Source organism: Pseudorca crassidens, chromosome 9 (genome assembly GCF_039906515.1).
Source record: "Pseudorca crassidens isolate mPseCra1 chromosome 9, mPseCra1.hap1, whole genome shotgun sequence".
Classification (NCBI taxonomy): domain Eukaryota; kingdom Metazoa; phylum Chordata; class Mammalia; order Artiodactyla; family Delphinidae; genus Pseudorca; species Pseudorca crassidens.
In genome coordinates, this window is record NC_090304.1 from 52,724,936 (window position 1) to 52,752,431 (window position 27,496).

Below are 27,496 nucleotides of genomic sequence, written 5' to 3' on the forward strand. Positions count from 1 at the left end.
CTGTTGACTGTAAGGCATGGAAGAATGGAGCCTGGGTCTTAATTTTCTTTATTCTCATACTTTTAATGCTTGGGACCTAGTGGGGGATTCAGTACATTTTTGTTGATTGAATGAAGCATATGAAAGCACTTTACAAATCATAAAGTACTATGTAATTATTTATTATTACTACCAGACACACTTTCCAGAAATGTCAAATTTAGTTTTCCCATGTTAGAGACATACCGCTTTTTTGTTGTCAGCTTAGGTAGTCTCCCAGGAAAGCTTTTTTTGCCAGGGGTCTCCTGGAGACTATCTGGAGGAACTCCCATTGTTTCGATGATGATTCTGACTGAATGTGTTCTACCCAGAAGGGCCAGTCTATCCACACTTAGTGTCATCACTTGGGCATCTTCTGGAGTTTCTGATAGCATCTGTTGTTCAATCAAGTTTCTGAAAGGAGTTCATATAGACAGTGAGGCAGATGGTAAGAAGCCAAATATGAAACGATCTAGTTGGTACAGGCAAGAGGAGGAAGGAGGAAAGGCAGCAGGCATCTTAATTCACAAGTTATCAAAGATTGGGAAATGGCTTTAATCATCATAATTCTGGTCCTAATCTACATGAAAGAAATCTCAAAAAATGTAAAAACAGGGACTTCCCTGGTGGTCCAGTGGTTAAGACTCCACGCTCCCAATGCAGGGGGACCGCATTTGATCCCTGGTCAGGGAACTAGATGCTGCATGCCGCAACTAAAGATCCCACAACAAAGATCCCACATGCGGCAACAAAGATCCCGTGTGCCACAACTAAGACCCATGCAGCCAAAAAAAAAAAAAAGTAAAAACATTCTTGTAATCCAAAGGCTTATTATCTCCACACAAGTACAGAAACTGATATAACAGAATTAGGTTTTCAACAAGGGATACAGACTTTACTTCAGTTATTCACTACTTTAATATAACTACTATCATCACTTTTGTGTATTCCTTTTCATTTGCTTTCTTTATGCATATTTTCTACATTAAGTGTAACAGAGCACACATACAACTTAGAATTCTGCTTTCTCCCTTAATTATTTTATCACATCCATCTTTTCATGTTATTGCATGTTTAAGGACTGCAATACTTAATGAGTTACTGTAACTCAACCAGTCTGACAGTATTGGCAAACACAGGTGATTTCACTTGAAGAGATCTTGTGAAAATAATCTTCCTTTGCTTTTGACTCTAAACAAGCATTCATAAAGAGGCTCACCTATTTTTCTTGCCCACCGCCTTCTTCTTCAACTTATGATCATTTGACTCTAGAACCTTAGAAGATCTGGCAAGAGCTTTTGACTGGCTCATTTTTTTAGAAGGGACAACATCATCACCTCCACTGAAGACATCACTGACACTGGTATCAGATTTCTATGGGGGGAAGAAACAAAAAGAGAGGCACTAAAAGATAACTGCTTTGGGGATAGTGGTAATGAAAACATTTCTCTAAAAGTAGTAATCAAAAGAGATAACTGACACCAGGAAGATAATCCTGTTTCTCCTGGCTATATAAAAATAATATGAAGTTCACAAAAATAACCTACAAGTTCAGTTCAAAGAAAATAAATGAAAATAGATTCTTCTTTTGAATCCTCAAAAGTAATAACAACCACTATTTACTGACTGCCTTCTATGTATCTGGTACTATGTTAAATGCTGCATGTGTATTTCTAATCCTTAGTACATTCCTGTAAGGTGTCCCCATCTCAATTTTTTTTTTTCGGTACACAGGCCTCTCACTGTTGTGGCCTCTCCCGTTACGGAGCACAGGCTCCGGACACGCAGGCTCAGCGGCCATGGCTCACGGGCCTAGCTGCTCCGCGGCATGTGAGATCTTCCCAGACCGGGGCACGAACCCGTGTCCCCTGCATCGGCAGGCGGACTCTCAACCACTGTGCCACCAGGGAAGCCCTAAAGATTCTACTTTTTTTCAGCACTCTATACTCCTAATGATTCATTCTGCTTTTAATCTTGCTAAGATGAACTGTTTATTATATGTCACAAATTTTCGTAATGGCAGAACCAGTGGGTAAACCCCCGGTAATTTTATCGTGAGAAAAGGCAGCTGAAATTGACTAATCAGCTCTAACACAAATGCAAAATAAGAAGACAGCGTTACAGTTATTTGGCTCCAATTAAAAAAAAAATCTTTTTGTTATAAATGCAGGAGACCAATCCAAAGTAGTTTTAAGCTTATCACCTCCAACTCCCTTTTCTCAGCATCTCAGGGTATATAACGTATTGACCTGTCATAAGGGTAACAAATTAATAGTTAAATAGGCATGATCAGAATGTCCTTCTAGGAGGCAATGTAACTTTTCCAAGGTGAAATTACAAAGCTTTTTGCACTTAAGTTTTTCTTTGTTAAGTGGCAGCTTCTAAAAATGGTTTTGACAAGGTGATCAAAAGCTAGATGGGTTCACAGCCTGAAGAAAATTAGAGTAAATATAACCAGATTGTTCAAAAGCTCATAATTTCAGGAAACAAAACCACAAGGTAATGCTGAATTTGTAAGCTGTGGATGTTATTCAATATTAAGAACATTAAACACTGACCCCAGGGAAGGACATGAGCATTCTAACTCCTTGGTCTTCCCAGTGCCTCAAGGCCAATTGGTTCACTCCTTCTTCCAGTAAACAAACATTTTCTAAAATTATTTTGTTCAGATAGCATGGGGGATTACTTAGTACCATTCACACATTCATTCGTTTATTCACTAAGAATTCACTGAGTACTCAAAATTCTATCAGGCCTTTGTTTTACAGGTAATAAAAAGATAATGAAGACATGTTTTTGTTCATGAGGAACTGTATCATACAACATAAGGGCTGTAAGAGAGGTATGTGCAGGATATTGTGGACATTCAGGCAACAAACTCTGCTTAGAGGAGTCTGGGATGGTTTCTTCATAGAGGTGATCAGTTGATTTTTAAAGAATGAAGAGAAGTTTACCAGATGTATAAGGGCATTTCAACATCCTTCAACAAGTAGAAGGACCAGTATGAGCAAGAGATATGGGGATGGAAAAAGCTAGACTGTGAGACAATCAGTATGACTGGAGTCTCCAGTGGTTACAGGGCAAAAGTGGGAGATGAGGTTAGGGAGGTCAAGTCAAGATCAGATTCTAATGCTATGCTCAAGACTTAGGAGATGGTGTGGTCTAGTGGGAACAACATGGGCTTTTTGCCAGACAGACTAGGGTAAGAATTCTAGTTCTGCCTAACTACTAGTAATTAATGTCTCTAAGCTTTTATTTCATGATATGTAAAAGGATAACACTATCTCATGGGGCTAGTAAAAGAATTAAATGAAATAATGAACTTAAAACATTTGGCACAGTACTTAATAAATAACAGGTAACGTAAATTCCCTGGCACACAGAAAATGTGTACTAAATGTAAGTTCCCTTTCTCTTTTCTCCTACAGGTAACACAGTATCAGTGATGACTTTTAAGGTAGAAAGTCATTAAATCCTAACAATTCACAGTGTCTTTTAAGTCCATCTCCTCCTTTCCAATCCCACTGCTGCCACTCTCATTCTGGCATGCTCTCTCTCTCTCTCTCTCTCTCTCTCTCTCTGTCTCACACCTCCAATAACCCAATGGCTTCCTATCTGCTCCCATTATTCTCCCCACAGTTGACCTCCTACATCACTGCCAGTTTAACATTCCTAGAACACTATTTCAGTCATGTCATTTCCTCCTCACTCGACATTCAAACGCTGTTACAGACTGCTTATAATGCGCTAGCCTGCCTCGTCAATGTCTCTTCCACACGAATTCTTACCCAGTCAAATTAGATGCCTTGTAGTACACAAACTGCTTCTCTAAACAGGTCATTCTTTCTATTCCTATTTCATATCGTTTATCTCTCTGAACACTACTTTTCAAGTCTCAGTTAAAATCCCTTATCCCTCATGATGCTCCTTCCTGACAATCTCATGTAAAAGTCCTCCCTGCTTCTTCTGCACCCTGGTCACCCTCACTGCTTTTCCACTGAGCTGGTATAAACTACACTGTATTTCAGGTATCTTTGCTGACCTGGAGAAAAAGAAAATAGGGAATATGACAGCAATCTTCACAAATATGATTATTTGTGGAACAGTGAATGAACTCATTTTGTATACACTCTAGAAGATGCTAAACCAATGAATAGAACATACGGCTTGACATAAGAAAGAACTTTGAAAATGCTAAAACTGCCTGAAAAGAGAATGTTCTGTCTTAAGGGTCAGTAGAGGTATTTGTCCACCATGAGTAGAGGTGTTTCTGGAACATCTGTATCTGAAAAGATACCAGTCAAGGGTGGTTCTGAGGGTATACCTACATTAGCTCTTCCTTGAAAGAGCTCTTAGGAAGCCACATAATATATTAAGATTATAGGCTTTGGACTCAGGTAAACTTGAATTTGAATCCTGGCTCTAACACTTACTTGCTATGATGTGTCCTTGGACAAAATAATTAATCTTAGTAGGCTTATCTCCTCATCTGTAAAACGAGGATAATACTCTCCTCTTCAGATTGTGATTATAATTAAATAAGGTATGTAAAATGGATAGCTTTCTGTCTGGCAAGTGGTAACATGCCTACACTCACTAATATTATTAATACTCTTGTTCTCCAATTCCTAAAGTTTCAGATTCAGTGACTTACGGGTGCTGTGTAAAACAAGTTCTCCAGGAGACTCTGGTCATACTGAGGGTCACTGGGCTCACTGCTGCAATACACATCACTCCCAGGAGATGGGGAATCTGGAGGAGAGCCTAGCCCGTCCCAGTAACGACCTTGGGATAATTCGGCACTGCAGAGATAAGAAAAACAAAGCAGGACTTTAAGAGAAGTTTCAGCTGAGCTATTCTTTTTCTTATTAAACGCTTTGAAGTTCTAAATGTGGAAGAAAATATGTTAAACAGAAGACTTACATTAAACAGAAGATTATCTGATAAATAGTTTCATAGTATATTCCCCCTCCTCTGGGGTGTCAACATCTAGCATTCAAAAAATACACTACTGACAGTGATTGTGATCGCATTCATTTATTTAACAAACATTTTAGTGGGTAACTATTATGTGCCAGGCATGGTGTTAGGTCCTGAATGCTACAGAGATGGCTAACCTAACTTGTTCTACTCTTGTGCTGCTTATGGTCTAGTAGGGAGGAAAAAAGGCAAAGAATTAACTATAATTCAATGAGTTAAATGTTATATACTGTTTTTGTGAAGAATGGCTAATTCATAAATATGCCTTCTTCTATTAAGCAAAAATATGTGTATTTAGGTTAATTATGGCAAGATTAGTTCTATGTGGGATAGAGAAATAAGTAAAACAGATACTCTAGTTATAAAGAGTTTGTAAACTAATAAGAAACATAAGCATACAAATACGTGTATATTTCATTCATTTTTGTTTCTCCTATAGTAACTAGCACTTAATGAACATCTGTAAATGAACTTACTGATTCTTAACGAACATGTTATTAATAATAAAAACAATATTTATTAAGTACTTAATATATGCCAAACACTGTGCTAAGCATTTCAATTATCCTTTCAACTTTGCTTCCCTTTCAAGCTAGCTACTATACTTTTTTTCCCTTCTGTAGTTTCCCCAAAACACGTGCTCACTACCTTCAAATTAGATCATGTTCCTATAATTCTTGGAACAAAGAAATGCTCAACAAATAGATGCTCAATAAATGTTCCTTTCTTCACCTTTCCTTAATTTATAGCAGAGTTTCTCAACCTTAGCACTACTGACATGTTGGGTCAGATAATTCATTGTCACTGGGAGCTACTCTGTGCATTTTTGATCCCTGGACCCTACTCATCAGAAGCCAGTAGCACTCCTCCAGGTGTGACAATCCAAAGTATCTCCAGACATTACCAAATGTCTCATGGGGTGGGGGTAGGGGAGAACTGCCCTCCAGTTGAGAACCACTGATCTATAGTAATCTCTCTCTGAAAGGTCAAGAACAACTTCCTAACTGCCAAAATCCAACTAACAACTTCCCAATCCACACAGCTTCTCTGCAGCTTGTGAGCACTGCTCCTTTTTGAAGCTCGACTTCTTGGTATTCTACACAATTCTCATTTGCCACTTATGGTTCCCCTTCCCAACCCCCTCCCCAGCACCCCCCCACACCAGTTGCTTTTCTCCCCTCTTTGCACACCCTTAAATTTATGAATTCTGTTCAGTATATAGTCCTCTATCCTTTTTTCCCCCCCAAAATTAACATTTCTTTGAATTTATTCTTCTGTCTTTGACACAGAAAAAGGCATGCCATTTCCCTCCATGCAATATTTAGGACATACTTATAACCAGAAACTGGGAGAGGTCAGAAATATTTTGCACAGGCCAGAGGCCTGGGGTTCCTATTGGGAGGGCAGGAGATATAAAAGTAAAAGAAAAAGGGTCTGGGAAGGGTTGGAATTTGTATTCTTTGGCTACAAGACAAGTCCATTCTCAGAACTTCCTTCTTTTTCTTTTTAATCATGTTTTAATCAAAGAACACATGTACCTATTTTATATTTTTATTTAAAAATAAATTTATTTATTTTGGCTACGCCGGGTCTTAGTCTGCAGCATGCAGACTTCTTTGTTGCGGCATGCATACGGGATCTAGTTCCCCGACCAGGGATTGAACCCGGGCCCCCTGCACTGGGAGCCCCAGGTCTTACCCACTGGACCACCAGGAAGTCCCTACACATACCTATTTTAAAAGTCAAATAGGACTACCAAGACATAATGAAAATCAGTAGCTGCCTGCCTCCTTAGAATCACTTTCAGCTCCTTAAGATGTTTCTTCTGGTATTTACCTTCATATTTCTAAGTAACACATGTGTACTGCTATTTTCTGATTTTTCACTTTTCACTTTTCTAAATGATTTATGGACTTTCTAGCATGAAAAATGAAGGATCCACTCTCTTATACCATTATTCTTGGAAACAGATTTCCCTTTCCCCCATCTTCTCAATTTATATTACAATTTTTTGTTGTTAATCTTCAGGGTTAACATCATATCAGAGCCAAGTATAATTTACTATACTTTCTTTACGACTTCTAGTTTTCCTTGTTTTAATAACTGTCTTAACTTTCATTTACTTAGTTTTCTACGTGCCTATTACTATTTCATTATTGAACTCTCCAAGAGAACGGACAGATTTCTTCTCATTCTGCTCAAACACAGGAGCAATGTGCTTCCACCTACCCTTTCCCCTCCTTAGAAATATCCCTACTGAAGCCCTGTCCTGCTTCCATAGAAGTGTTCGCTCTCAAAATATGACACAGGCCATAAAGCTCCTCTTCTCTTTCTTCTCTGTTACATCCCCTACTTCTTGGACTCCATGCCTTGCTCTTTATTCCTATATTCTCTTTGTTGTAGAGAATACCCTATGGTTCCCTGAGAACTAGTGCAAGAGAGGCAATCTTTCGAGTCCCTGCATGTATGAAGATATTTTTACTCTACCCTCACACATGATTGATTGGAAACGGAATTTGAGGTCAACAATTAAGAATTTTCAGAATCCTGGGACTTTCCTTGTGGTCCAGTGGGTAAGACTCCATGCTCCCAGTACAGGGGGCCCGGGTTCAATCCCTGGTTGGGGAACTAGATCCCACATGCATGCCGCAACTAAGAGTTCGCATGCCACAACTAAGAAGTCCACATGCTGCAACTAAACATTCTGCAATGAAGATCCCGCACGCCACAACAAAGATCCCACATGCCGCAACTAAGACCTGGCACAGCCTAAACAAACAAACAAAAAAGAATAAATAAATAAATATTAAAAAAAAAAAAAGAATTTTCAGAATCCTGAAAGCAATTCTCCACTGTCTTCCATGGAGCTGGAAGAAAACTCTTTTTTATTTCTGGCTTTATTGAGGTATAATTGACAAATAAAATTGTAACATATTAAAAGTGTACAATTGATGACTTGATATACATTGTGAAAGAATTCCTCTCATTGAGTTAATTAATGCACCTATCACCTCACATATTTCCTTTTCCCTTCTTTCTTCCTTCCTTCTTTCCTTCCCTTTTTATTTTCTTGTGAGAACATTTAAGTTCTACTCTCTCAGTAAATTTCAGTTATGCAATACAGTGTTATCAACTATAGTCACATTATAACTAGATCCTCAGACCTTATTATTCTTATAACTGAAAATTTGTACCATTTTACCAACCCCTCCCTATTTTCTCCAACCCCCAGAAACCACTTTTTGATAATGTTTCAATAAATTTGACTTTATTTTTGATTCCACATATAAGTGATACCATGTAGTATTTCTCTGTCTGGCTTATTTTGCTTAGCATAATGCTCTCCTGGTTCATCCATGTTGTCACAAATGACAGGATTTCCTTCTTTGTTAAGGCTGAATAATATTCATTCCATATTTTCTTGATCCATTCATCCACTGATAGACACTTAGGTTGTTTCCATACCTTGGCTATTATGTATAATGCTGCAATGAACATGGGAGTACAAATATCTCATCAACATAATGATTTCAAGCAAACTAAACGTCCATCAACAGAGGAATGGATAAAGATGTGGTACATATATACAATGGAATATTACTCAGCCATAAAAAGGAATGAATAATGACATCTGCAGTGACATGGGTGGACCTAGAGATTGTCATACAGAGTGAAGTAAGTCAGAAAGAGAAAGCCAAACATCGTATAATATTGCTTATATGTGGAATCTAGAAAAACGGTTCAGATGAACTTATTGGCAAATCAGAAAGAGAGTTACAGAATAGAAAATAAACTTCTGGTTACCAAGGGGGGATGGGGGGGTGGGATGAATTGGGAGACTGGATTGACATACATACACTGCTATATATAAAATAGATAATTAATGAGAACCTACTGTATAGCACAGGGAGCTCTACTCAATGCTCTGTGGTGACCTAATGAGAAGGAAATCTATACAACAGTGGATATATGTATATATATAACTAATTCACTTTGCTGTACAGCAGAAACTAACACAACATTGTAAAGCAACTATACTCCAATAAAAAAAAAAGATAAACAACAAGGACCTACTGTATAGCACAGGGAACTCTACTCAATACTCTGTAATAACCTATATGGGAAAAGAATCTAAAAAAGAATAGATATATGTATATGTATAACAAAACCACTTTGCTGTACACCTGAAACACAACATTGTAAATCAACTATACTCCAATATAAAATAAATGTTTTTTTAAATTTCAAAAAAAAAACAGACAATGATTTCATTTCCTTTGTATATACAACCAGAATTGGGATTGCTGGGTCATATGGAAGTTCTATTCTTAATTTCTGGAGGAACCTCCATACTGTTCTCCATAGTGACTATACCAGCTTACATTCCCAATGACAGTGTACAGGGTTTTCTTTTTCTCCAAATTCTCACCAGCATTTGTTATCTCTTTTCTTTTTGTAACAGACATTTTAATAGGTGTGACGTGATATCTCATTATGGTTTTGATGTGCAGTTCCCTGATGATTAATGATGTTGAGCACATTTTCTTGTACCTCTTGGCCATTTGTATGTCTTCTTTGGAAAAAAGGTCTATTTAGGTCTTTTGCCCAATTTTTAATTGGGCTATTTGTTTGTTGTTTTTTTTACTATAGAGTTGTATAAATTCCTTGTATATTTTGGATATCAACCCCATATCAGATACGTGGTTTGCAAATATTTTCTGCCTTTGCATTTTGTTGATGGTTTTCTTTGCTGTGTTTTAGTTTCATGTGGTCCCACTTACTTATTTTTGCTTTTGTTCCCTTTGATTTTGGTGTCAAGTCCAAAAAATTATTGACAAGACCAATGTCAAGGAGCTTACCCCGCTATGTTTTCTTTCAGGAGTTTTATGGTTTCAGGTCCATGCTCAAGTCTTTAATCCATTTTGAGTTGATTTCTGTGTACAGTGTAAAACAGTGTCCAGTTTCATTCTTTTTTTTTTGGATTTATTTTTAAATTTTATTTTTAAATTTTTTTATTCAAACAGAAAGTCACAAAAATTATAATCATCCTCATCAGTTCACTCAGTCCCATGTAATTAATTTTTTTTTCATCTTGATCTTTGGTTAGCACTTTTATGAATTCATCAGTTTTCCATTAGAGTTCTGAAAATGCTTATACATTCAGTTCAGCAGTATAGTCGGTTACCAGAAACCTGTGCTTGTCACAGTGTTTTCCATGAATTCCTTGAAGATGAAACCCTTTTATAGGAACATTTTTGCAAAAGCATGAGACTACACCCAGAACTGTCTGTAAATGACAAAAGACTTAAAAATGACCACAGTTAAAGATTTCACGAAAGTTCATAATAATGCAATTGACAAGGAAATTTAGTTATTTCTGAGATATACATTTTAAAATAATAACTAGAATGATGACTTATAACATTATATGAGAACATATGAGATTTTTAGGAATTTCATGTAATGTCTGAAACATTTATATTAACATATTTCCATACAAATAACCCAAAGAAAGTTTAGTATTAGTCGGTTTTTTGTTTTTTGTAATTTTTTAATTTAATTTTACTTATTTTTTTAAACAGCAGATTCTTATTAGTCATCCATTTTATACACATCAGTGTACACATGTCAATCCCAATCGCCCAATTCATCACACCAGCATCCCCATCCCCTGCAGCTTTCTCCCCTTGGTGTCCATATGTTTGTTCTCTACATCTGTGTCTCAATTTCTGGCCTGCAAACCGGTTCATCTGTACCATTTTTTTTTTGGTTCCATATACATGCGTTAATATACGATATTTGTTTTTCTCTTTCTGACTTACTTCACTCTGTATAACAGTCTCTAGATCCATCCATGTCTCAACAAATGACCGAATATCGTTCCTTTTTATGGCTGAGTAATATTCCATTGTATATATGTACCACTTCTTCTTTATCCATTCATCTGTTGATGTGCATTTAGGTGGATTCCATGACCTGGCTATGGTAAATAGTGCTGCAATGAACATTGGGGTGCATGTGTCTTTTTGAATTATGGTTTTCTCTGGGTATATGCCCAGTAGTGGGATTGCTGGATCATATGGTAATTCTATTTTTAGTTTTTTAAGGAACTCCATACTGTTCTCCATAGAGGCTATATCAATTTACATTCCCACCAACAGTGCAAGAGGGTTCCCTTTTCTCCACACCCTCTCCAGCATTTGTTGTTTGTAGATTTTCTGATGATGCCCATTCTAACTGGTGTGAGGTGATACCTCACTGTAGTTTTGATTTGCATTTCTCTAATAATTAGTGATGTTGAGCATCTTATCATGTGCTTCTTGGCCATCTGTATGTCTTCTTTGGAGAATGTCTATTTAGGTCTTCTGCCCATTTTTGGATTGGGTTGTTTGTTTCTTTAATATTGAGCTGCATGAGCTGTTTATATATTTTGGAGATTAATCCTTTGTAAACTGATTCATTTGCAAATATTTCCTCCCATTCTGTGGGTTGTCTTTTCATCTTGTTTATGGTTTCCTTTGCTGTGCAAAAGCTTTGAAGTTTCATTAGGTCCCATTTGTTTATTTTTGTTTTTATTTCCATTACTCTAGGCGGTGGATCAAAAAAGATCTTGCTGTGATTTATGTCAAAGAGTGTTCTTCCTATGTTTTCCTCTAAGAGTTTTATAGTGTCCGGTCTTACATTTAGGTCTCAAATCCATTTTGAGTTTATTTTTGTGTATGGTGTTAGGGAGTGTTGTAATTTCATTCTTTTACATGTAGCTGTCCAGTTTTCCCAGCATCACTTATTGAAGAGACTGTCTTTTCTCCATTGTATATCCTTGCCTCTTTTGTCATAGATTAGTTGACCATAGGTGTGGGGGTTTACCTCTGGGCTTTCTATCTTGTTCCATTGTTCTCTGTCTCTGTTTTTGTGCCAGTACCATATTGTCTTGATTACTGTAACTTTGTAGTATAGTCTGAAGTCAGGGAGTCTGATTCCTCCAGCTCCGCTTTTTTCCCTCAAGACTGCTTTGGCTATTTGGGGTCTTTTGTGTCTCCATACAAATTTTAAGATTTTTTCTTCTAGTTCTGTAAAAAATGCTATTGGTAATCTGATAGGGATTGCATTGAATCTGTAGATTGCTTTGGGTAGTATAATCATTTTCAAAATTTGGATTCTTCCAATCCAAGAACATGGTATATCTCTCCATCTGTTTGTATCATCTTTAATTTCTTTCATCATTGTCTTATAGTTTTCTGCATACAGGTCTTTTGTCTCCCTAGGTAGGTTTATTCCTAGGTATTTTATTCTTTTTGTTGCAGTGGTAAATGGGAGTGTTTCCTTAATTTGTCTTTCAGGTTTTTCATCATTAGTGTATAGTAATGCAAGAGACTTCTGTGCATTAATTTTGTATCCTGCAACTTTACCAAATTCATTGATTAGCTCTAGTAGTTTTCTGATGGCATTTTTAGGATTCTCTATATACAGTATCATGTCATCTGCAAACAGTGGCAGTTTTATTTCTTCTTTTCCAATTTGTATTCCTTTTATTTTTTTTTCTTCTCTGATTGCCGTGGCTAGGACTTGCAAAACTATGTTGAATAATAGTGGTGAGAGTGGACATCGTTGTCTTGTTCCTGATCTTACAGGAAATGCTTTAAGTTTTTCACCATTGAGAATGATGTTTGCTGTGGGTTTGTCATATATGGCCTTTATTATGTTGAGGTAGGTTCCCTCTATGCCCACTTTCTGGAGAGTTTTTTTTTATCATAAATGGGTGTTGAATTTTGTCAAAAGCTTTTTCTGCATCCTTTGAGATGATCATATATATATATATTTTTTTGCGGTACACGGGCCTCTCATTGTTGTGGCCTCTCCCGTTGCGAATCTAGCACAGGCTCCAGACGTGCAGGCTCAGCGGCCATGGCTCACGGGCCCGGCCGCTCCGCGGGATGTGGGAACTTCCCGGACCCGGGCACGAACCCGCGTCCCCTGCATCAGCCGGCAGACTCTCAACCACTGCGCCACCAGGGAAGCCCTGATCATATGGTTTTTATTCTTCAATTTGTTAATATGGTGTATCACATTGATTGATTTGCATATATTGAAGAATCCTTGCATCCCTGGGATAAATCCCACTTGATCATGGTGTATGATACTTTTAATGTGTTGTTGGATTCTGTTTGCTAGTATTCTGTTGAGGATTTTTGCATCTATATTCATCAGTGATATTGGTCTGTCAGTTTCTTTTTTTCTAGTATCTGTGTCTGGTTTTGGTCAGGGTGATGGTGGCCTCATAGAATGGGTCTGAGAGTGTTCCTCCCTCTGCAATTTTTTGGAAGAGTTTGAGAAGGATGGGTGTTAGCTCTTCTCTAAATGTTTGATAGAATTCACCTGTGAAGCTATATGGTCCTGGACTTTTGTTTGTTGGAAGATTTTTAATCACAGTTTCAATTTCATTACTTGTGATTGGTCTGTTCATATTTTCTGCTTCCTCCTGGTTCAGTCTAGAAGGTTATACCTTTCTAAGAATTTGTCCATTTCTTCCAGGTTGTCCATTTTATTGGCATAGAGTTGGTTGTAGTAGTCTCTTAGGATGCTTTGTATTTCTACGGTGTCTGTTGTAACTTCTCCTTTTTCATTTCTAATTTTATTGATTTGACTCCTCTCCCTTTTTCTTGATTCTGGCTAATGGTTTATCAATTTTGTTTATCTTCTCAAAGAACCAGCTTTTAGTTTTATTGATTTTTGCTATTGTTTTCTTTGTTTCTATTTCATTTATTTCTGCTCTGATATTTATGAATTCTTCCCTTCTGCTAACTTTGGGTTTTGTTTGTTCTTCTGTCCCTAGTTCCTTTAGGTATAAGGTTAGGTTGTTTAGTTGAGATTTTTCTTGTTTCTTGAGGTAGGTTTGTATAGCTATAAAATTCCCTCTTAGAACTGCTTTTGCTGCATCCCATAGGTTTTGGATTGTTGTGCTTTCATTGTCATTTGTCTCTAGGTATTTTTTGATTTCCTCTTTGATTTCTTCAATGATTTCTTGGTTATTTAGTAACGTATTGTTTAGCCTCCGTGTGTTCATGTTTTTTATGTTTTGTTCCCTGTAATTGATTTCTAATCTCATAGCGTCGTGGTCAGAAAAGATGCTTGATATGATTTCAATTTTCTTAAATTTACTGAGGCTTGATTTGTGACCCAAGATGTGATCTATCCTGGAGAATGTTCTGTGCACCCTTGAGAAGAAAGTGTAATCTGCCCCTGTTGGATGGAACGTCCTACAAATATCAATTAAATCTCTCTGGTCTATTGGGTCATTTAAAGCTTGTGTTTCCTTACTAATTTTCTGTTTGGATGATCTGTCCATTGGTGTAAGTGGGGTGTTAAAGTCTCCCACTATTACTGTGTTACTGTCGATTTCCTCTTTTATAGCTGTTAGCAGTTGCCTTATGTATTGAGGTGCTCCTATGTTGGGTGTACATATATTTATAATTGTTATATCTTCTTCTTGGATTGATCCCTTGATCATTATGTAGTGTCCTCCCGTGTCTCTTGTAACACTCTTTAAAGTCTATTTTATCTGTTATGAGTATTGCTACTCCAGCTTTCCTTTGATTTCCATTTGCATGGAATATCTTTTTCCATCCCCTCACTTTCAGTCTGTATGTGTCCCTAGGTCTGAAGTGGGTCTCTTGTAGACAGCATATATTTATGGGTCTTGTTTTTGTATCCATTCAGCGAGGCTGTGTCTTTTGGTTGGAGCATTTAATCCATTTACGTTTAAGGTAATTATCTATACTATGTTCCTATGACCATTTTCTTAATTGTTTTGGGTTTGTTTTTGTAGGTCTTTTTCTTCTCTTGTGTTTCCCACTTAGAGAAGTTCCTTTAGCATTTGTTGTAGAGTTGGTTTGGTGGTGCTGAATTCTCTTAGCTTTTGCTTGTCTGTAAAGCTTTTGATTTCTCCATCGAATCTGAATGAGATCCTTGCTGGGTAGAGTAATCTTAGTTGTAGGTTCTTCCCTTTCATCACTTTAAATATGTCATGCCACTCCCTTCTGGCTTGTAGAGTTTCTGCTGAGAAATCAGCTGTTAACCTTATGGGAGTTCCCTTGTATATTATTTGTTGTTTTTCCCTGGCTGCTTTCAATAATTTTTCTTTAATTTTTTCCAACTTGATTACTATGTGTCTCGGAGTGTTTCTCCATGGGTTTACCCTGTATGGGACTCTCTGTGCTTCCTGGACTTGGGTGGCTATTTCACTTCCCATGTTAGGGAAGTTTTCGACTATAATCTCTTCAAATATTTTTTCGAGTCCTTTCTCTCTCTCTTCTTCTGGGACCCCTATAATGCGAATGCTGTTGCGTTTAATGTTGTCCCAGAGGTCTCTTAGGCTGTCTTCATTTCTTTTCATTCTTTTTCTTTATTCTGTTCTGCAGCAGTGAATTCCACCATTCGTCTTCCACGTCACTTATGCGTTTTTCTGCCTCAGTTATTCTGCTATTGATTCCTTCTAGTGTAGTTTTCATTTCAGTTATTGTATTGTTCATCTCTGTTTGTTTGTTCTTTAATTCTTCTAGGTCTTTGTTAAACGTTTCTTAAATCTTCTTGATCTTTGCCTCCATTCTTTTTCCCAGGTCCTGGATCATCTTCACTATCATTATTCTGAATTTTTTTTCTGGAAGTTTGCCTATCTCCACTTCGTTTAGCTGTTTTTCTGGGGTTTTATCTTGTTCCTTCATCTGGTACATAGCCCTCTGCCTTTTCATATTGTCTATCTTTCTGTGAATGTGTTTTTTGTTCCATAGGCTGCAGGATTGTAGTTCTTCTTGCTTCTGCTTTCTGCCCTCTGGTGGATGAGGCTATCTAAGAGGCTTGTGTAAGTTTCCTGATGGGAGGGACTGGTGGTGGGTAGAGCTGACTGTTGCTCTGGTGGGCACAGCTCAGGAAAACTTTGATCCGCTTGACTGCTGATAGGTGGGGCTGGGTTCCCTCCCTGTTGGTGTTTGGCCTGAGGCAACCCAACACTGGAGCCTACCTGGGCTCTTTGGTGGGGCTAATGACAGACTCTGGGAGGGCTCACGCCAAGGAGTACTTCCCAGAACTTCTGCTGCCAGTGTCCTTGTCCCCACGGTGAGCCACAGCCACCCCCCACCTCTGCAGGAGACCCTCCAACACTGGCAGGTAGGTCTGGTTCAGTCTTCCCTGCGGTTACTGCTCCTTCCCCTTGGTCCCGATGTGCACACTACTTTGTGTGTGCCCTCCAAGAGTGGAGTCTCTGTTTCGCCCAGTCCTTTCAAAGTCCGGCAATTAAATCCCACTAGGCTTCAAAGTCTGATTCTCTAGGAATTCCTCCTCCCTTTGCTGGACCCCCAGATTGGGAAGCCTGACGTGGGGCTCTGAACCTTCACTCCAGTGGGTGGACTTCTGTGTTATAAGTGTTCTCCAGTCTGTGAGTCATCCACTCAGCAGTTATGGGATGTGATTTTACTATGATTTCGCCCCTCCTACCGTCTCATTGTGGCTTCTCCTTTGTCTTTGGATGTGGGGTATCTTTTTTGGTGAGTTCCAGTGTCTTTCTGTCGATGATTGTCCATCAGCTAGTTATGATTCTGGTGTTCTCACAAGAGGGAGTTGAGAGCATGTCTTTCTACTCCGCCATCTTGGTTCCTCCAGACTTACTACCCATGCAGTTTCATTCTTTTACATGTGGTTGTCCATTGTTCCCAACCATATTTATTGAAGAGAACATCCTTTCTCTATTAAGTATTCTTGGCCTCTTTGTTAAAAACTAATTGACCATATATGCATGGGTTTATTTCTGGGCTCTCTATTCTGTTCCATTGATCTACGTGTCTGTTTTTATGCCAACGCTATACTATTCTGATTACTATAGCTTTGGATTATACTTTAAAATCAGGAAGTGTGATTCCTCCAGCTTTGTTCTTTAAGATTGTTTTGGCTATTTGTGGTCCTATACAAATTTTAGGATCATTTTTTTCTATTTGTGTGAAAAATGCCACTGGAATTTTATAGACATTGCACTGAATAGACATTGCTTTCGGTAGTATGGACATTTTTTTTTTTTGCGGTATGCGGGCCTCTCACTGTTGTGGCTTCTCCCGCTGCAGAGCACAGGCTCCGGACGTGCAGGCCCAGCGGCCATGGCTCACGGGCCCAGCTGCTCCGTGGCACGTGGGATCCTCCTGGACCGGAGCATGAACCCGTGTCCCCTGCATTGGCAGGTGGACTCTCAACCACTGTGCCACCAGGGACGCCCAGTATGGACATTTTAACAATATTAACTGAATCCATGAACACGGAATATCTTTTCATTTATTTGTGTTCTCTTCAATTTTCTTTCATCAATGTCTTATAGTTTTCAGTAAACAGGTCTTTAATGTCCTTGATTTAACTTATACCTAGGTATCTGATTCTTTTTGATGCTATTGTAAATGATCTGTCTTCTTACTTTCTCTTTCTGATAGTTCATTGTTGGCGTAGAAAAACGCAACTGATTTTCATATACTGATTTTGTATCCTGCAACTTTACTGAATTCATTTATTCTAACTAGTTTTTCGATAGAGACTTTAGTGTTTAATGTCATCTACAAACAGTGGCAGTTTCACTTCTTCTTTTCCAATCTGAATGCTTTTTATTTCTTTTTCTTGCCTAATTGCTCTGGCTGGGACTTCCAGTACTGTGTTGATTAAAAGTGGTGACAGGGCTTCCCTGGTGGCGCAGTGGTTGAGAGTCCGCCTGCCGATGCAGGGGACGCGGGTTCGTGCCCCGGTCCAGGAAGATCCCACGTGCCGCGGAGCAGCTAGGCCCATGGGCCATGGCCGCTGAGCCTGCGCGTCCGGAGCCTGTGCTCCGCAACAGGAGAGGCCACAACAGTGAGAGGCCCACGTACCGCAAAAAAAAAAAAAAAAAAAAAAGTGGTGACAGTGAGCATCTTTCTTTTATTCCTGATCTTAAAGGAAAAGCTTTCAGTGTTTCATCATTGAGTATGATGTTAGTTGTGGGCTTGTCACATATGGCCTTTGTTATGTTGAGGTACATTTCCTCTATACCCAGTTTGTTGAGAGATTTTATCATGAATGGTGTTGAATTGTGTCAAATGCTTTTCCACATCTATTGAGATGATCACATGATTTTTATCCTTCTTTTTGTTAATACGGTGTATGATATTTATTGATTTGCAAATGTCAAACCATCTTTGCATCCCTGGAACAAATTTCACTTGATGATGGCATATGACCCTTCTAATGTATTGTTGAATCTGATTTGGTAATATTTTGTTGAGGATTTTTGCCATTTATGTTCATAAGAGATATTGGCCTATGATTTTCTTTTCCTTACAGTGTCTTTATCTGGCTTTAATGTCAGAGTAATGCTGGCCTCATAAAATGAATCTGGAAGCATTCCCTCCTCTTATGTGTTTTGGGAGAGTTTGAGAAAGATTGTATTAGTTCTTTAAATGTTTGGTAGAATTCACTACTGGAGTTTTCGGGACCTTAAATTTTTGTTTAATTTTATTTTATTTAATTTATCTTTTTGGCTGTGTTAGGCCTTCGTTGCTGTGCACCGGCTTTCTCTAGTTGCGGTGAGCAGGGGCTACTCTTCATTGCGGTGCGCAGGCTTCTCTTGTTGTGAAGCACAGGCTCTAGGTGTGCAGGCTTCAGTAGTTGTGGCTCAAGGGCTCAGTATTTGTGGCTCGCGGCCTCCAGAGCACAGGCTCAGTAGTTGTGGCGCACGGGCTTTGTTGCTCTGTGGCATGTGGGATCTTCCCGGAGCAGGGCTCGAACCCATGTCCCCTGCACTGGCAGGCAGATTCTTGACCACTGCACCACTAGGGAAGCCCTGGAATTATTTTGTTGGGAGGTTTTTAATTATGATTCAGTCTCCTTGCTAGTAATCAGTCTGTTCAGATTTTTCTGTTTCTTTATGATTCAGTTTTGGTAGATTGGATATAAACTTATCCATTTCTTTTAGGTTTTGCAATTTGTTAGTGTATAATTTTTCATAGTAGTCTCTTACAATTCTTTGTATTTCTGTGATGTCAGTTATAATATCTCCTATTTCATTTATAATTCCACTGAAGTCCTCTCTCTTTTCATCTTAGTACGTCCAGCTAATGGTTTGTCTACTTTATCTTTTCAAAATACCAGCTATTAGTTTCATCGATCTTTTCTGTTGTCTTGTTAGTCTCTATTTCATTTATTTCTGCTCTGATCTTTGTTATTTCTGTTCTGATTTTTGTTATTTCCTCCCTTCTGCTAACTTTGGGCTTAGTTTGTTGTTTTTTTCTAGTCCCTTGAGGTGTAAAGTTAGTTTTTTAGTTGAGCTGTTTATTTCTTAATATATGTATGTATTTTTTTATCTTACATGTTATGTCTTACAAAACCTTACATGTTTCTTTTTTTTAATTTTTATTTTATATTGGATCATAGTTGATTAACAAGGTTGTTACTTTTGGGTGTACAGCAAAGTGATTCAGTTATACACTTAAATGTACATGTTTACTGCTATAAAATTCCCTCTTAGATATGCTTTTGCTGCATTCCATAGGTTTTGGTATGTTGTGTTTTTTTCCCCCTTGTCTTAAATGATATTTTTACATTTCTTATTTGATTTCTTCTTTGACACATTGGTTGCCAAGGAGCCTGTTGTTTAATCTGTACATATTTGTCAATTTTCTAGTTTTGGATATTGATTTTTAGTTTTATACCATTGTAATCGGAAAGGATGCTTCATATTTCAATCTTCTTAAATTTATTGACTTCTTTTGTGGCCTAACATATAATCTCTCCTGGAGAATGTTCCATGCGTGCTTGAGAAGTGTATGTATCCTGCTGCTGTTAGATGGAATGTTCTGTATATGTCTGTTATGGACATCTGACTTAATGTGCCATTTGAGTCCCGCCGTTTCCTTACTGATTTTGTTTTGATGATCTATTCATTGTTAAAAGTGAAGTCCTCTGTATTGCTGTTTACTTCACCTTACAGATCTACTAACATTTGTTTTATATATTTAAGTACTCCTAGGGTGGGTACCTAAATATTTACAGTTGTTGTATCCTTGTGATGAATTGACCAACTATAATTATATAATGACTTTCTTGATCTTGTTATAGTCTTTGGCTTAAAGTCTATTTTTTTCTGATATAAGAATAGGTAACCCCCCCCCCCACTCTCTTTTGGTTTCCACTCGCATGAAACATCTTTCATATCCCGTGTGTGTGTCCTTAAAGCTGAAGTGAGTCTCCTGTAGGCAGCAGAGAGTTGGGTCTTGTTTTTTTATCCATTCAGCTACTCTCTATCTTATGATTGGAGAATTGAGTCCATCTACATTTAAAGTAATTAATGATAGGAGTGAACTTATTACTACCATTTTGGTAATTGCTTCCTGGTTGATTTGTAATTCTTTTGTTCCTTTCTTGCTCTCTTCCTTTAGGATTTGATGACTTTCTGTAGTGGTATGTTTTGCTTCCTTTCTCTTTCTCCTTTGTGTATCCACTATAGGCTTTTGCCCTGTGGTTACCATGAGGCTTACATAAAACATCTTACATTTATAATAGTCTATTTTAAGGTGATAACTTAACGTTGAACACATACCAAAGCTCCTCCCCCCCCATATTTTAAGTTTTTGATGTCACAATTTGCATCTTTTTACACTGTATGTCCATTAACAACTTATTGTAGTCATATTTATTTTTATAACGTTTGTCTTTTAACCTTCATACTAGATTTGTAAGTGATTTCTCTACCATCATTAGAGTAATAGAGTATTCTGAATTTAACTGTATACTTAACTTTATCAGTGAGTTTTATACTTTCATGTTTTCTTGTTACTAATTAGTGTCCTCTGGTTTCAGTTTGAAGAACTCCCTTTAATATTTCATGGAAGGTTGGTCTAATGGTGATGAACTCCTTCAGTTTTTGCTTGGAAAATACTCTTTCTCTCCTTCAATTCTGAAGGACAACTTTGGCAGGTAGAGTATTCTTGTTTGGCTGTTCTTTTTTCTCAGCACTTTGAATATAACATTGCACTCCCCTTTAGTATGCAAGATTTCTGCTGAAAAATCTGCTGAAAATCTTATGGAGGTTCCCTTGTCCATAACAAGTTGGTTTTCTCTTACTGTTTTTAAGATGCTTTCTTTGTAACTTGACAATTTAATTATAACATGTCTTGGTGTGGGTCTCCTTTGAGTTGTCTTACTTGAAACTCTCTGGGCTTCCTGGATCTGAATGTCTGTTTCCCAGGTTAGGGAAGTTTTCAGCCATTATTTCTTTGAATATTTCCTTTTCTTAAAAAAATATTTATTTTTTTGGCTGCACTGGGTCTTAGCTGTGGCACGTGGTATCTTCTTTGTTGTGGCATGTGGAACCTTCATTGCAGCATGCGGGATCTTTAGTTGCAGCATGTGAACTCTTAGTTGCAGCCTGCTAACTCTTAGTTGTGGAATGTGTCAACTCTTAGTTGTGGCATGTGGGATCTAGTTCCCTGACCAGGGATCGAACCCGGGCATCCTGCATTGGGAGCATGGAATCTTAGCCACTGAACCACCAGGGAAGTCCCCATTATTTCTATGAATAAGCTTTTTGCCCCTTTCTCTATCTCTTCTTCTTCTGGGGCCTTTATAATGTGTATATTGGTCTGTTTGTTGGTTCCCCAACATCCCTTAAGCTATCTAACTGCTTCACTTAAAAATTTTTCCTTTTTGCTCCTTTGATTGCATTCCACTGCCCTGTCTTTGAGCCTGCTAATCCTTTCTTCCCATTGATCTAGTCTGCTGTTGAACCCCTCCTGAATATTTCGTTTCAGTTATTGTATTCTTCAGCTCTGTGATTTGTTTGGTACTTAAAAATTTTTTCTATCTCTTTGTTGAAATTCTCACTTGGTTCATGCATTGTTCTCCTGACCTCAGTAAGCACACCTTTATGACCATTATTTTTAACCCTCTATCAGGTTAATTACTTATCTCTGCTTCATTAAGATCTGTTTTTGGATGTTTATCCTGTCTTTTTCTTTGGAACATATTCCTCTGTTTCTTTATTTTCCTTGCCTTTCTGTGTTGGTTTCTGCTTATTAGATAAAACCGTCATCCATCTCAGCCTTGATAGAATGGTCTTGTGTAAGGGATGAACCTCATTGATCAGTCCAGCCCAAGATCTTAGTTGCCTCATAAGCTTTTGTGACTTTCTAAGCCTTCTTCTTTGTTCTTAGTGGCTCCCAGTAGTGGAGGGTGTGTTAAGACCCATTAGTGTCCCAAAGGGGAGGATCACAGCCAACACCTAGATGTAGGCTGATTAGAAGCTGGACCCTCACTAGCAGCACCTTACAGGGAGAAACTGGGAGATGGGTGTTTTTGCCTGCTTCCTCTGTGCTGGGTCTAGGTGTACAGCTGTCAGGGTGAGGGTGCTCCTGCACCCGTTATGTTTTGGGGGCTCATCTCTCTGGTAAGAATCTTAAAAGTTGGGAATGCTAGATGTGGGGTTCAAGTCCTTTGCTCCTCAAGGAGAAGCTAGGAATTGGGGATTCCCTTCTGATTGTATGGTGCTGTGTTGGGGGTGGGGTTTATGGTGAGAGTGTTTCTCAGACTTTCCTACTCATTTGTTGATATTTTCCCATTCCTCTGATGTGTAGGAGTTGGTCAGTTACTTTCTCAATCTCTTTCAGAGGGAACTGCTCTGTGTGCAGCTGTACATTTGGGGCATCTGTGGGAGGAGGCGAGCTCAGAAGCCTCCTATGTCTCCATTTTGGTCAACTCTATGGAATAAGTGATGTTTTTCCAATTCCTGATATTGTATACATAAGCATTTTTTTTTCTTTTTGGACATTTTTAAGATTGTCTATTTATACTATTCTGAAAATTCATGATTGTATATCTTGGTGCAGTTTTTTTTTCATTCACTGTGCTGGATTCTTGATTCCTATTTTTTTTTTAAACAGCTTTATTTAGACATAATTCACATAACATACAATTCACCCATTTAAGGCGAGCAATTCAATAGTTCTTAGTATGTTTACAAATATGAACAATCATCACCACAGTCAATTTCAGAACACTTATGTCACCTCAAAAAGAAACTCTGTATTCAAGACCTATCATCACTTACGCCCCATCCATCACACGCAGCCCTAAAGAACCACTAATCTTTCTGTCTCTAGAGATTTGCCTATTTTGTACTTTTCATATAAATGTAATCATAAAATATGTACTCTTTTGTGACTGGCTTCTTTCATTTAGCATGATGTTTTCAAGGTTCATCCATGCTGCAGCATGTTACCTGTACTTTATTCCTTTTTATGGCCAAATAATACTCCGTGTGGATATACCACTTTAAAACAATCCACTAATCAGCTGATGGACATTTTTGACTATTATGACTATGTAAATTCATGTACATGTTTTTGTGTGGACTTATATGTTCATTTTCCTTGGGTATATACTTAGGGAGTTGAATTGCTGGGTCATATGGTAACTTGATGTGTAGCAATTTAGGAACTGACAGACTATCTGCCAAAGTGGCTGCATCATTTTACACTGCTATTAACAGTGTATGAGGGTTCCAAATTTTCCACATCCTCACCAACACTTAATCTGACTTTTTGATTCTAACCATCCTAGTGGGTATGAAGTTTTTTATAGTTTTGATTTGCATTTTCCTGATAACTAATGGTGTTGACATCTTTTATGTGCATATTAGCCATTTGACTATCTTCTTTGGAGAAATCTCTATGTAGATACTTTGTCCATCGTTTAAATTGGGCTATTTGTGCCGTAATTATTAAGTTGTTGAGTTCCTTATATAGTCTAGATATAAATCTTTTATCAGATATATAATTTGTAAATATTTTCCTCCATTCTGTGATCTTTTCACTTTCTTAATAGTATCCTTTGAAGCACATTTTAAATTTTGACTGAATCTGATTTATCTACTTATCTATTTTTTATTGTTGTTGGTTGTGTTTTTGATGCATATCTAAGAATCCTTTCCCAAATCCAAGGTTACAAAGATTTACCTCTGTGTTTTCTAAGAATTTTATAGTTTTAGTTCTTCCATTTAGCTATCTGATCCATAATGAGTTAATTTTTTTATATGGTTTGAGGTAAGGGTCCAATTTCATTTTTTCCATGTGGCTAGCCAGCTGTCCCAGTACCATTTGTTGAAAAGACAATTCTTTCCCCATTTAATGGTCTTGACACTCTTGTTGAAAATCAGCTGACCATAAACACATGGGTTTATTTCTAGACTATCAATTCTATTCCATTTATTTATATGTCTATCCTTATGCCAGTACTAAACTGACTTGATTACTCTGGCTTATAGTAAGTTTTAAAATAGCAAAGTGTGAATCCTATTTTTTTCTTTTTCAAGATTCTTTTGGTTATTCTGGGTCCCTTGTAATTTCACAGTAATTTTATAATCAGCTTTTCAATTTCTACAAAGAAGCCAGCCATGATTCTGACAGGGATTGCATTGAATCAAGAACATGGGGTTTTTTCCATTTATTTAGATCTTCTTTAGTTTCTTCCAACAATGTTTTGTAGTTTCCAGAGTTGTTTTACACTCCTTTAGTTAAATTTATCCCTAAGTATTTTATTCTTATCAACGCTATTATAAATGGAATTTTTTCTTAATTTTATTTATTTATTATTGGTCTTCTGGCCATGCTGTGTGGCTTGCAGGATCTTAGTTCCTTGACCAGGGATCGAACCCAGGCCCCAGCAGTGAAAGCACAGAGTCCTAACCACTGGACCACCAGGGAATTCCCTTAATTTTACTTTTCGATTGTTCATTGCAAGTATATAAAAGTACAATTGACTTTTATATAATGATCGTGTATCCTGCAATCTGTCTGAATTTATTTATTATTTCTAATAGTTTCTTAGAGGATTCTTTAGGATTTTTTTTTTGCAGTACACAGGCCTCTCACTGTCGTGGCCCCTCCCGTCGTGGAGCACAGGCTCCGGATGCACAGGCCCAGCGGCCATGGCTCACGGGCCTAGCCGCTCCGCAGCATGTGGGATCCTCCCAGACCGGGGCACAAACCCACGTCCCCTGCATTGGCAGGCGGACCCTCAACCACTGCGCCACCAGGGAAGCCCTAGGATTTTTTTACATACTAGATCATGTCATCTGTGAATAAAGATAGTTTTACTTCTTCCTTTCCAATTTGGAACCCTTATATATTTTTTTCCTGCCTAATTGTTCAGGCCACATAGGTAGTAAGAGACAGACCTCAAATTTCAACTTGTGTCTGTTTAAAATCCATGTTCTTTTCATTATAACCTGCTAGCTAACCTTGGTGTTGGGGAGAGAGATGAAAAATAAGAATGGAAAGGTAGATTGGAGACCATTCTGTAAGTGAAGCTAAGAATAAAAAGCTAAAGATTGGATTTTTATTTAGTAGGTAGTGAATAACCAAAGGGATGACTTGGTTATTCTAAGGAAGTGTTGCTTTAAGAAGAGAAATCTGTTAACAATGTACCCAATGAATTGGAGGAATAATTTAAAAGGAAAGAAAGCTAGTTAAGAGCTCTTACCTGCCCAATAGCAGCTGTATGGCTCTGGTATCAGCTTTTGTGTCATGTTTCCAAAATGTATTCTCAGTTGGAGGGAGGAGGTGATCTTCAATGTGGTCTTTAAATTGATTCCTAGACAAGGCTTTGATTCTAAGGAATGAAAAAAAATACTTTTTCAGTGGCTAACATATGGGAAAAATCTAAATCAGAATTAATTGAACATGGAATATTAACATACTTCAGCCTTCACCTTAAATATACATAAAACTTCACAATTTACAAAGCCCTTTCCTATATTAGAATCTCATTTCATTTATGTAAGAGAGGGAGGAGAGAATATACCCATTTTTTATATAAGCATGCTGGTTCAGAAAGAGTTAAGAATTTAGCCATTTACATATTTAGCAAGTGTCAGTGCTAGGTCTAGATTTTGGGTATCTTAGCTCCTAGTTTAGGCTTCTTTTCTACCACATTAAGAATTACTTGTTCAACATTTCCAAGATTATTCAGTCCATATCTTGACAAAAAACATATGCTAACAACTACCAAGAAATTAACTATTGGGGTTCACGTTTATCCAGTAACTTACTGTGTAGATGCTCTAAGAAAATCTTCATTCATAGAAGGATGAACTTCTTCCAACAACATGCTAGTATCTGGGCTTGATTTCATTGCAGAAATCACCATGGCATTACGCAGTTTATTGCCTTGTTCTAACAGAGCTGAAGAGGGCAAAACAAAACACAGAAAATCTAAAATCCAACAGAAATACTTGAAACATTTAGCACCTTTCCTTCTCTCACAGGACTTACCATAGTGTACTATAAATGCTTACTTGTCTGCCTTCCCCACTAGCTTGAGAATCCCTTGAGGACATTCACCTTACAAATGTTTACTGAGCTTCTATCACATGGACCGTTTTAGATGTTGGCATTACCGCAGTGAATGAAGTCTCCATTATGTAGAGACTGACCGCCTTTACTGGAGTCATTATATACATGCATTGACTCTTCCAACTGGTGTTTGCACATAATAAATTTAGTAATAGCTACATAATATATTATTTTTGTATCTAGCTATCTTACTGAATTCTCTTATTTGTAACAGTTTTAATGTCATTATTATTTAAGGAACACTAACAACTATATCAGCTAAACTGTTAGGAGTCATAGTGATAATCTAGTCCAAATGTATACTTTTATGGATGAAGAAAAGAATACCAAAACATTTCTATGACTTGTCTAAGATCATACATCAGGTTAACAGAAAAGTCAGGATAAAGTCTTTAAACTTTCTGATAGGTAAAATTTCTCTCATCCCTAAGCAACAACAATTACAGAGGATAACATTTATTGAACCCTTACCACTTCCGGGGCACTACTCTAAGTATGTTATGTATAGGAACTCATTTAATCCTCCCAACAATCCTCTGAAATAGGTACTATCATTTCCTTCATTTTCCAGATGACAAAGCTGAGGCACAGAGGATATGTAACTTGCCCAAGTTATGCATGCGGTATAACCAGGATGACTCTACATCCTATGATTTAACCACTATACATATATGACCCCACTTTTTCTTAGACTTCTTTTTAAAAGCTTAGGACTAGTGGTATTATTCCAAGGAACACTGGGAAGAATTATTATTTTCTTGAGGTTCCACAGTTGCTTAGGATGTAGGTAAGACTAGATACCAAATGCCTGTCCATCTTGGTCTAGAGTTTTATAGCTTCTAAAAATAAAGAAGACATGGCAGTCAGGCCAAGAAAATAATAAGCCAAACAGATCCATAAACATTCAACATTTGTTAGCATAAAGAGTTCAAAATATAGCTTAAAAACTCAAAACCCCAAACCCGAAAAACCCTGAAATATTGTATGTTCAATGTGTTATGTGAAAGTATAAGTAAAAGAAAAATAAAGATCACCATCTGTGGTAGGCAGAATTCTACACTTGATCTTAGCCAAAAGGCCAAAAAGTGATG

General features: G+C 37.6%; 1 protein-coding gene and 1 long non-coding RNA gene across 5 annotated transcripts in view; one reads left to right on the forward strand and one right to left on the reverse strand.

Moving 5' to 3' along the window:
- Positions 1-27,496, reverse strand: part of C2CD3 (C2 domain containing 3 centriole elongation regulator) — a 128,752-nt gene that overhangs the window by 80,316 nt on the left and 20,940 nt on the right. For all 4 annotated transcript variants that reach the window (XR_010946177.1, XM_067750297.1, XM_067750298.1 and 1 more), the window contains exons 6-10: positions 26,102-26,234; positions 25,534-25,662; positions 4,673-4,820; positions 1,238-1,392; positions 226-432 (exon numbers count right to left, since the gene is read on the reverse strand). Coding sequence is in view for 3 of the 4 variants with exons in the window: in XM_067750297.1 (XP_067606398.1) it covers positions 226-432; positions 1,238-1,392; positions 4,673-4,820; positions 25,534-25,662; positions 26,102-26,234 (772 nt within the window). In the remaining variant the exon portion in view is untranslated. The remainder of the gene's footprint in view (positions 1-225; positions 433-1,237; positions 1,393-4,672; positions 4,821-25,533; positions 25,663-26,101; positions 26,235-27,496) is intronic.
- The window catches only part of LOC137230609 (uncharacterized), a 76,042-nt gene that overhangs the window by 46,481 nt on the left and 2,065 nt on the right, over positions 1-27,496 (forward strand). The window lies entirely within an intron of this gene.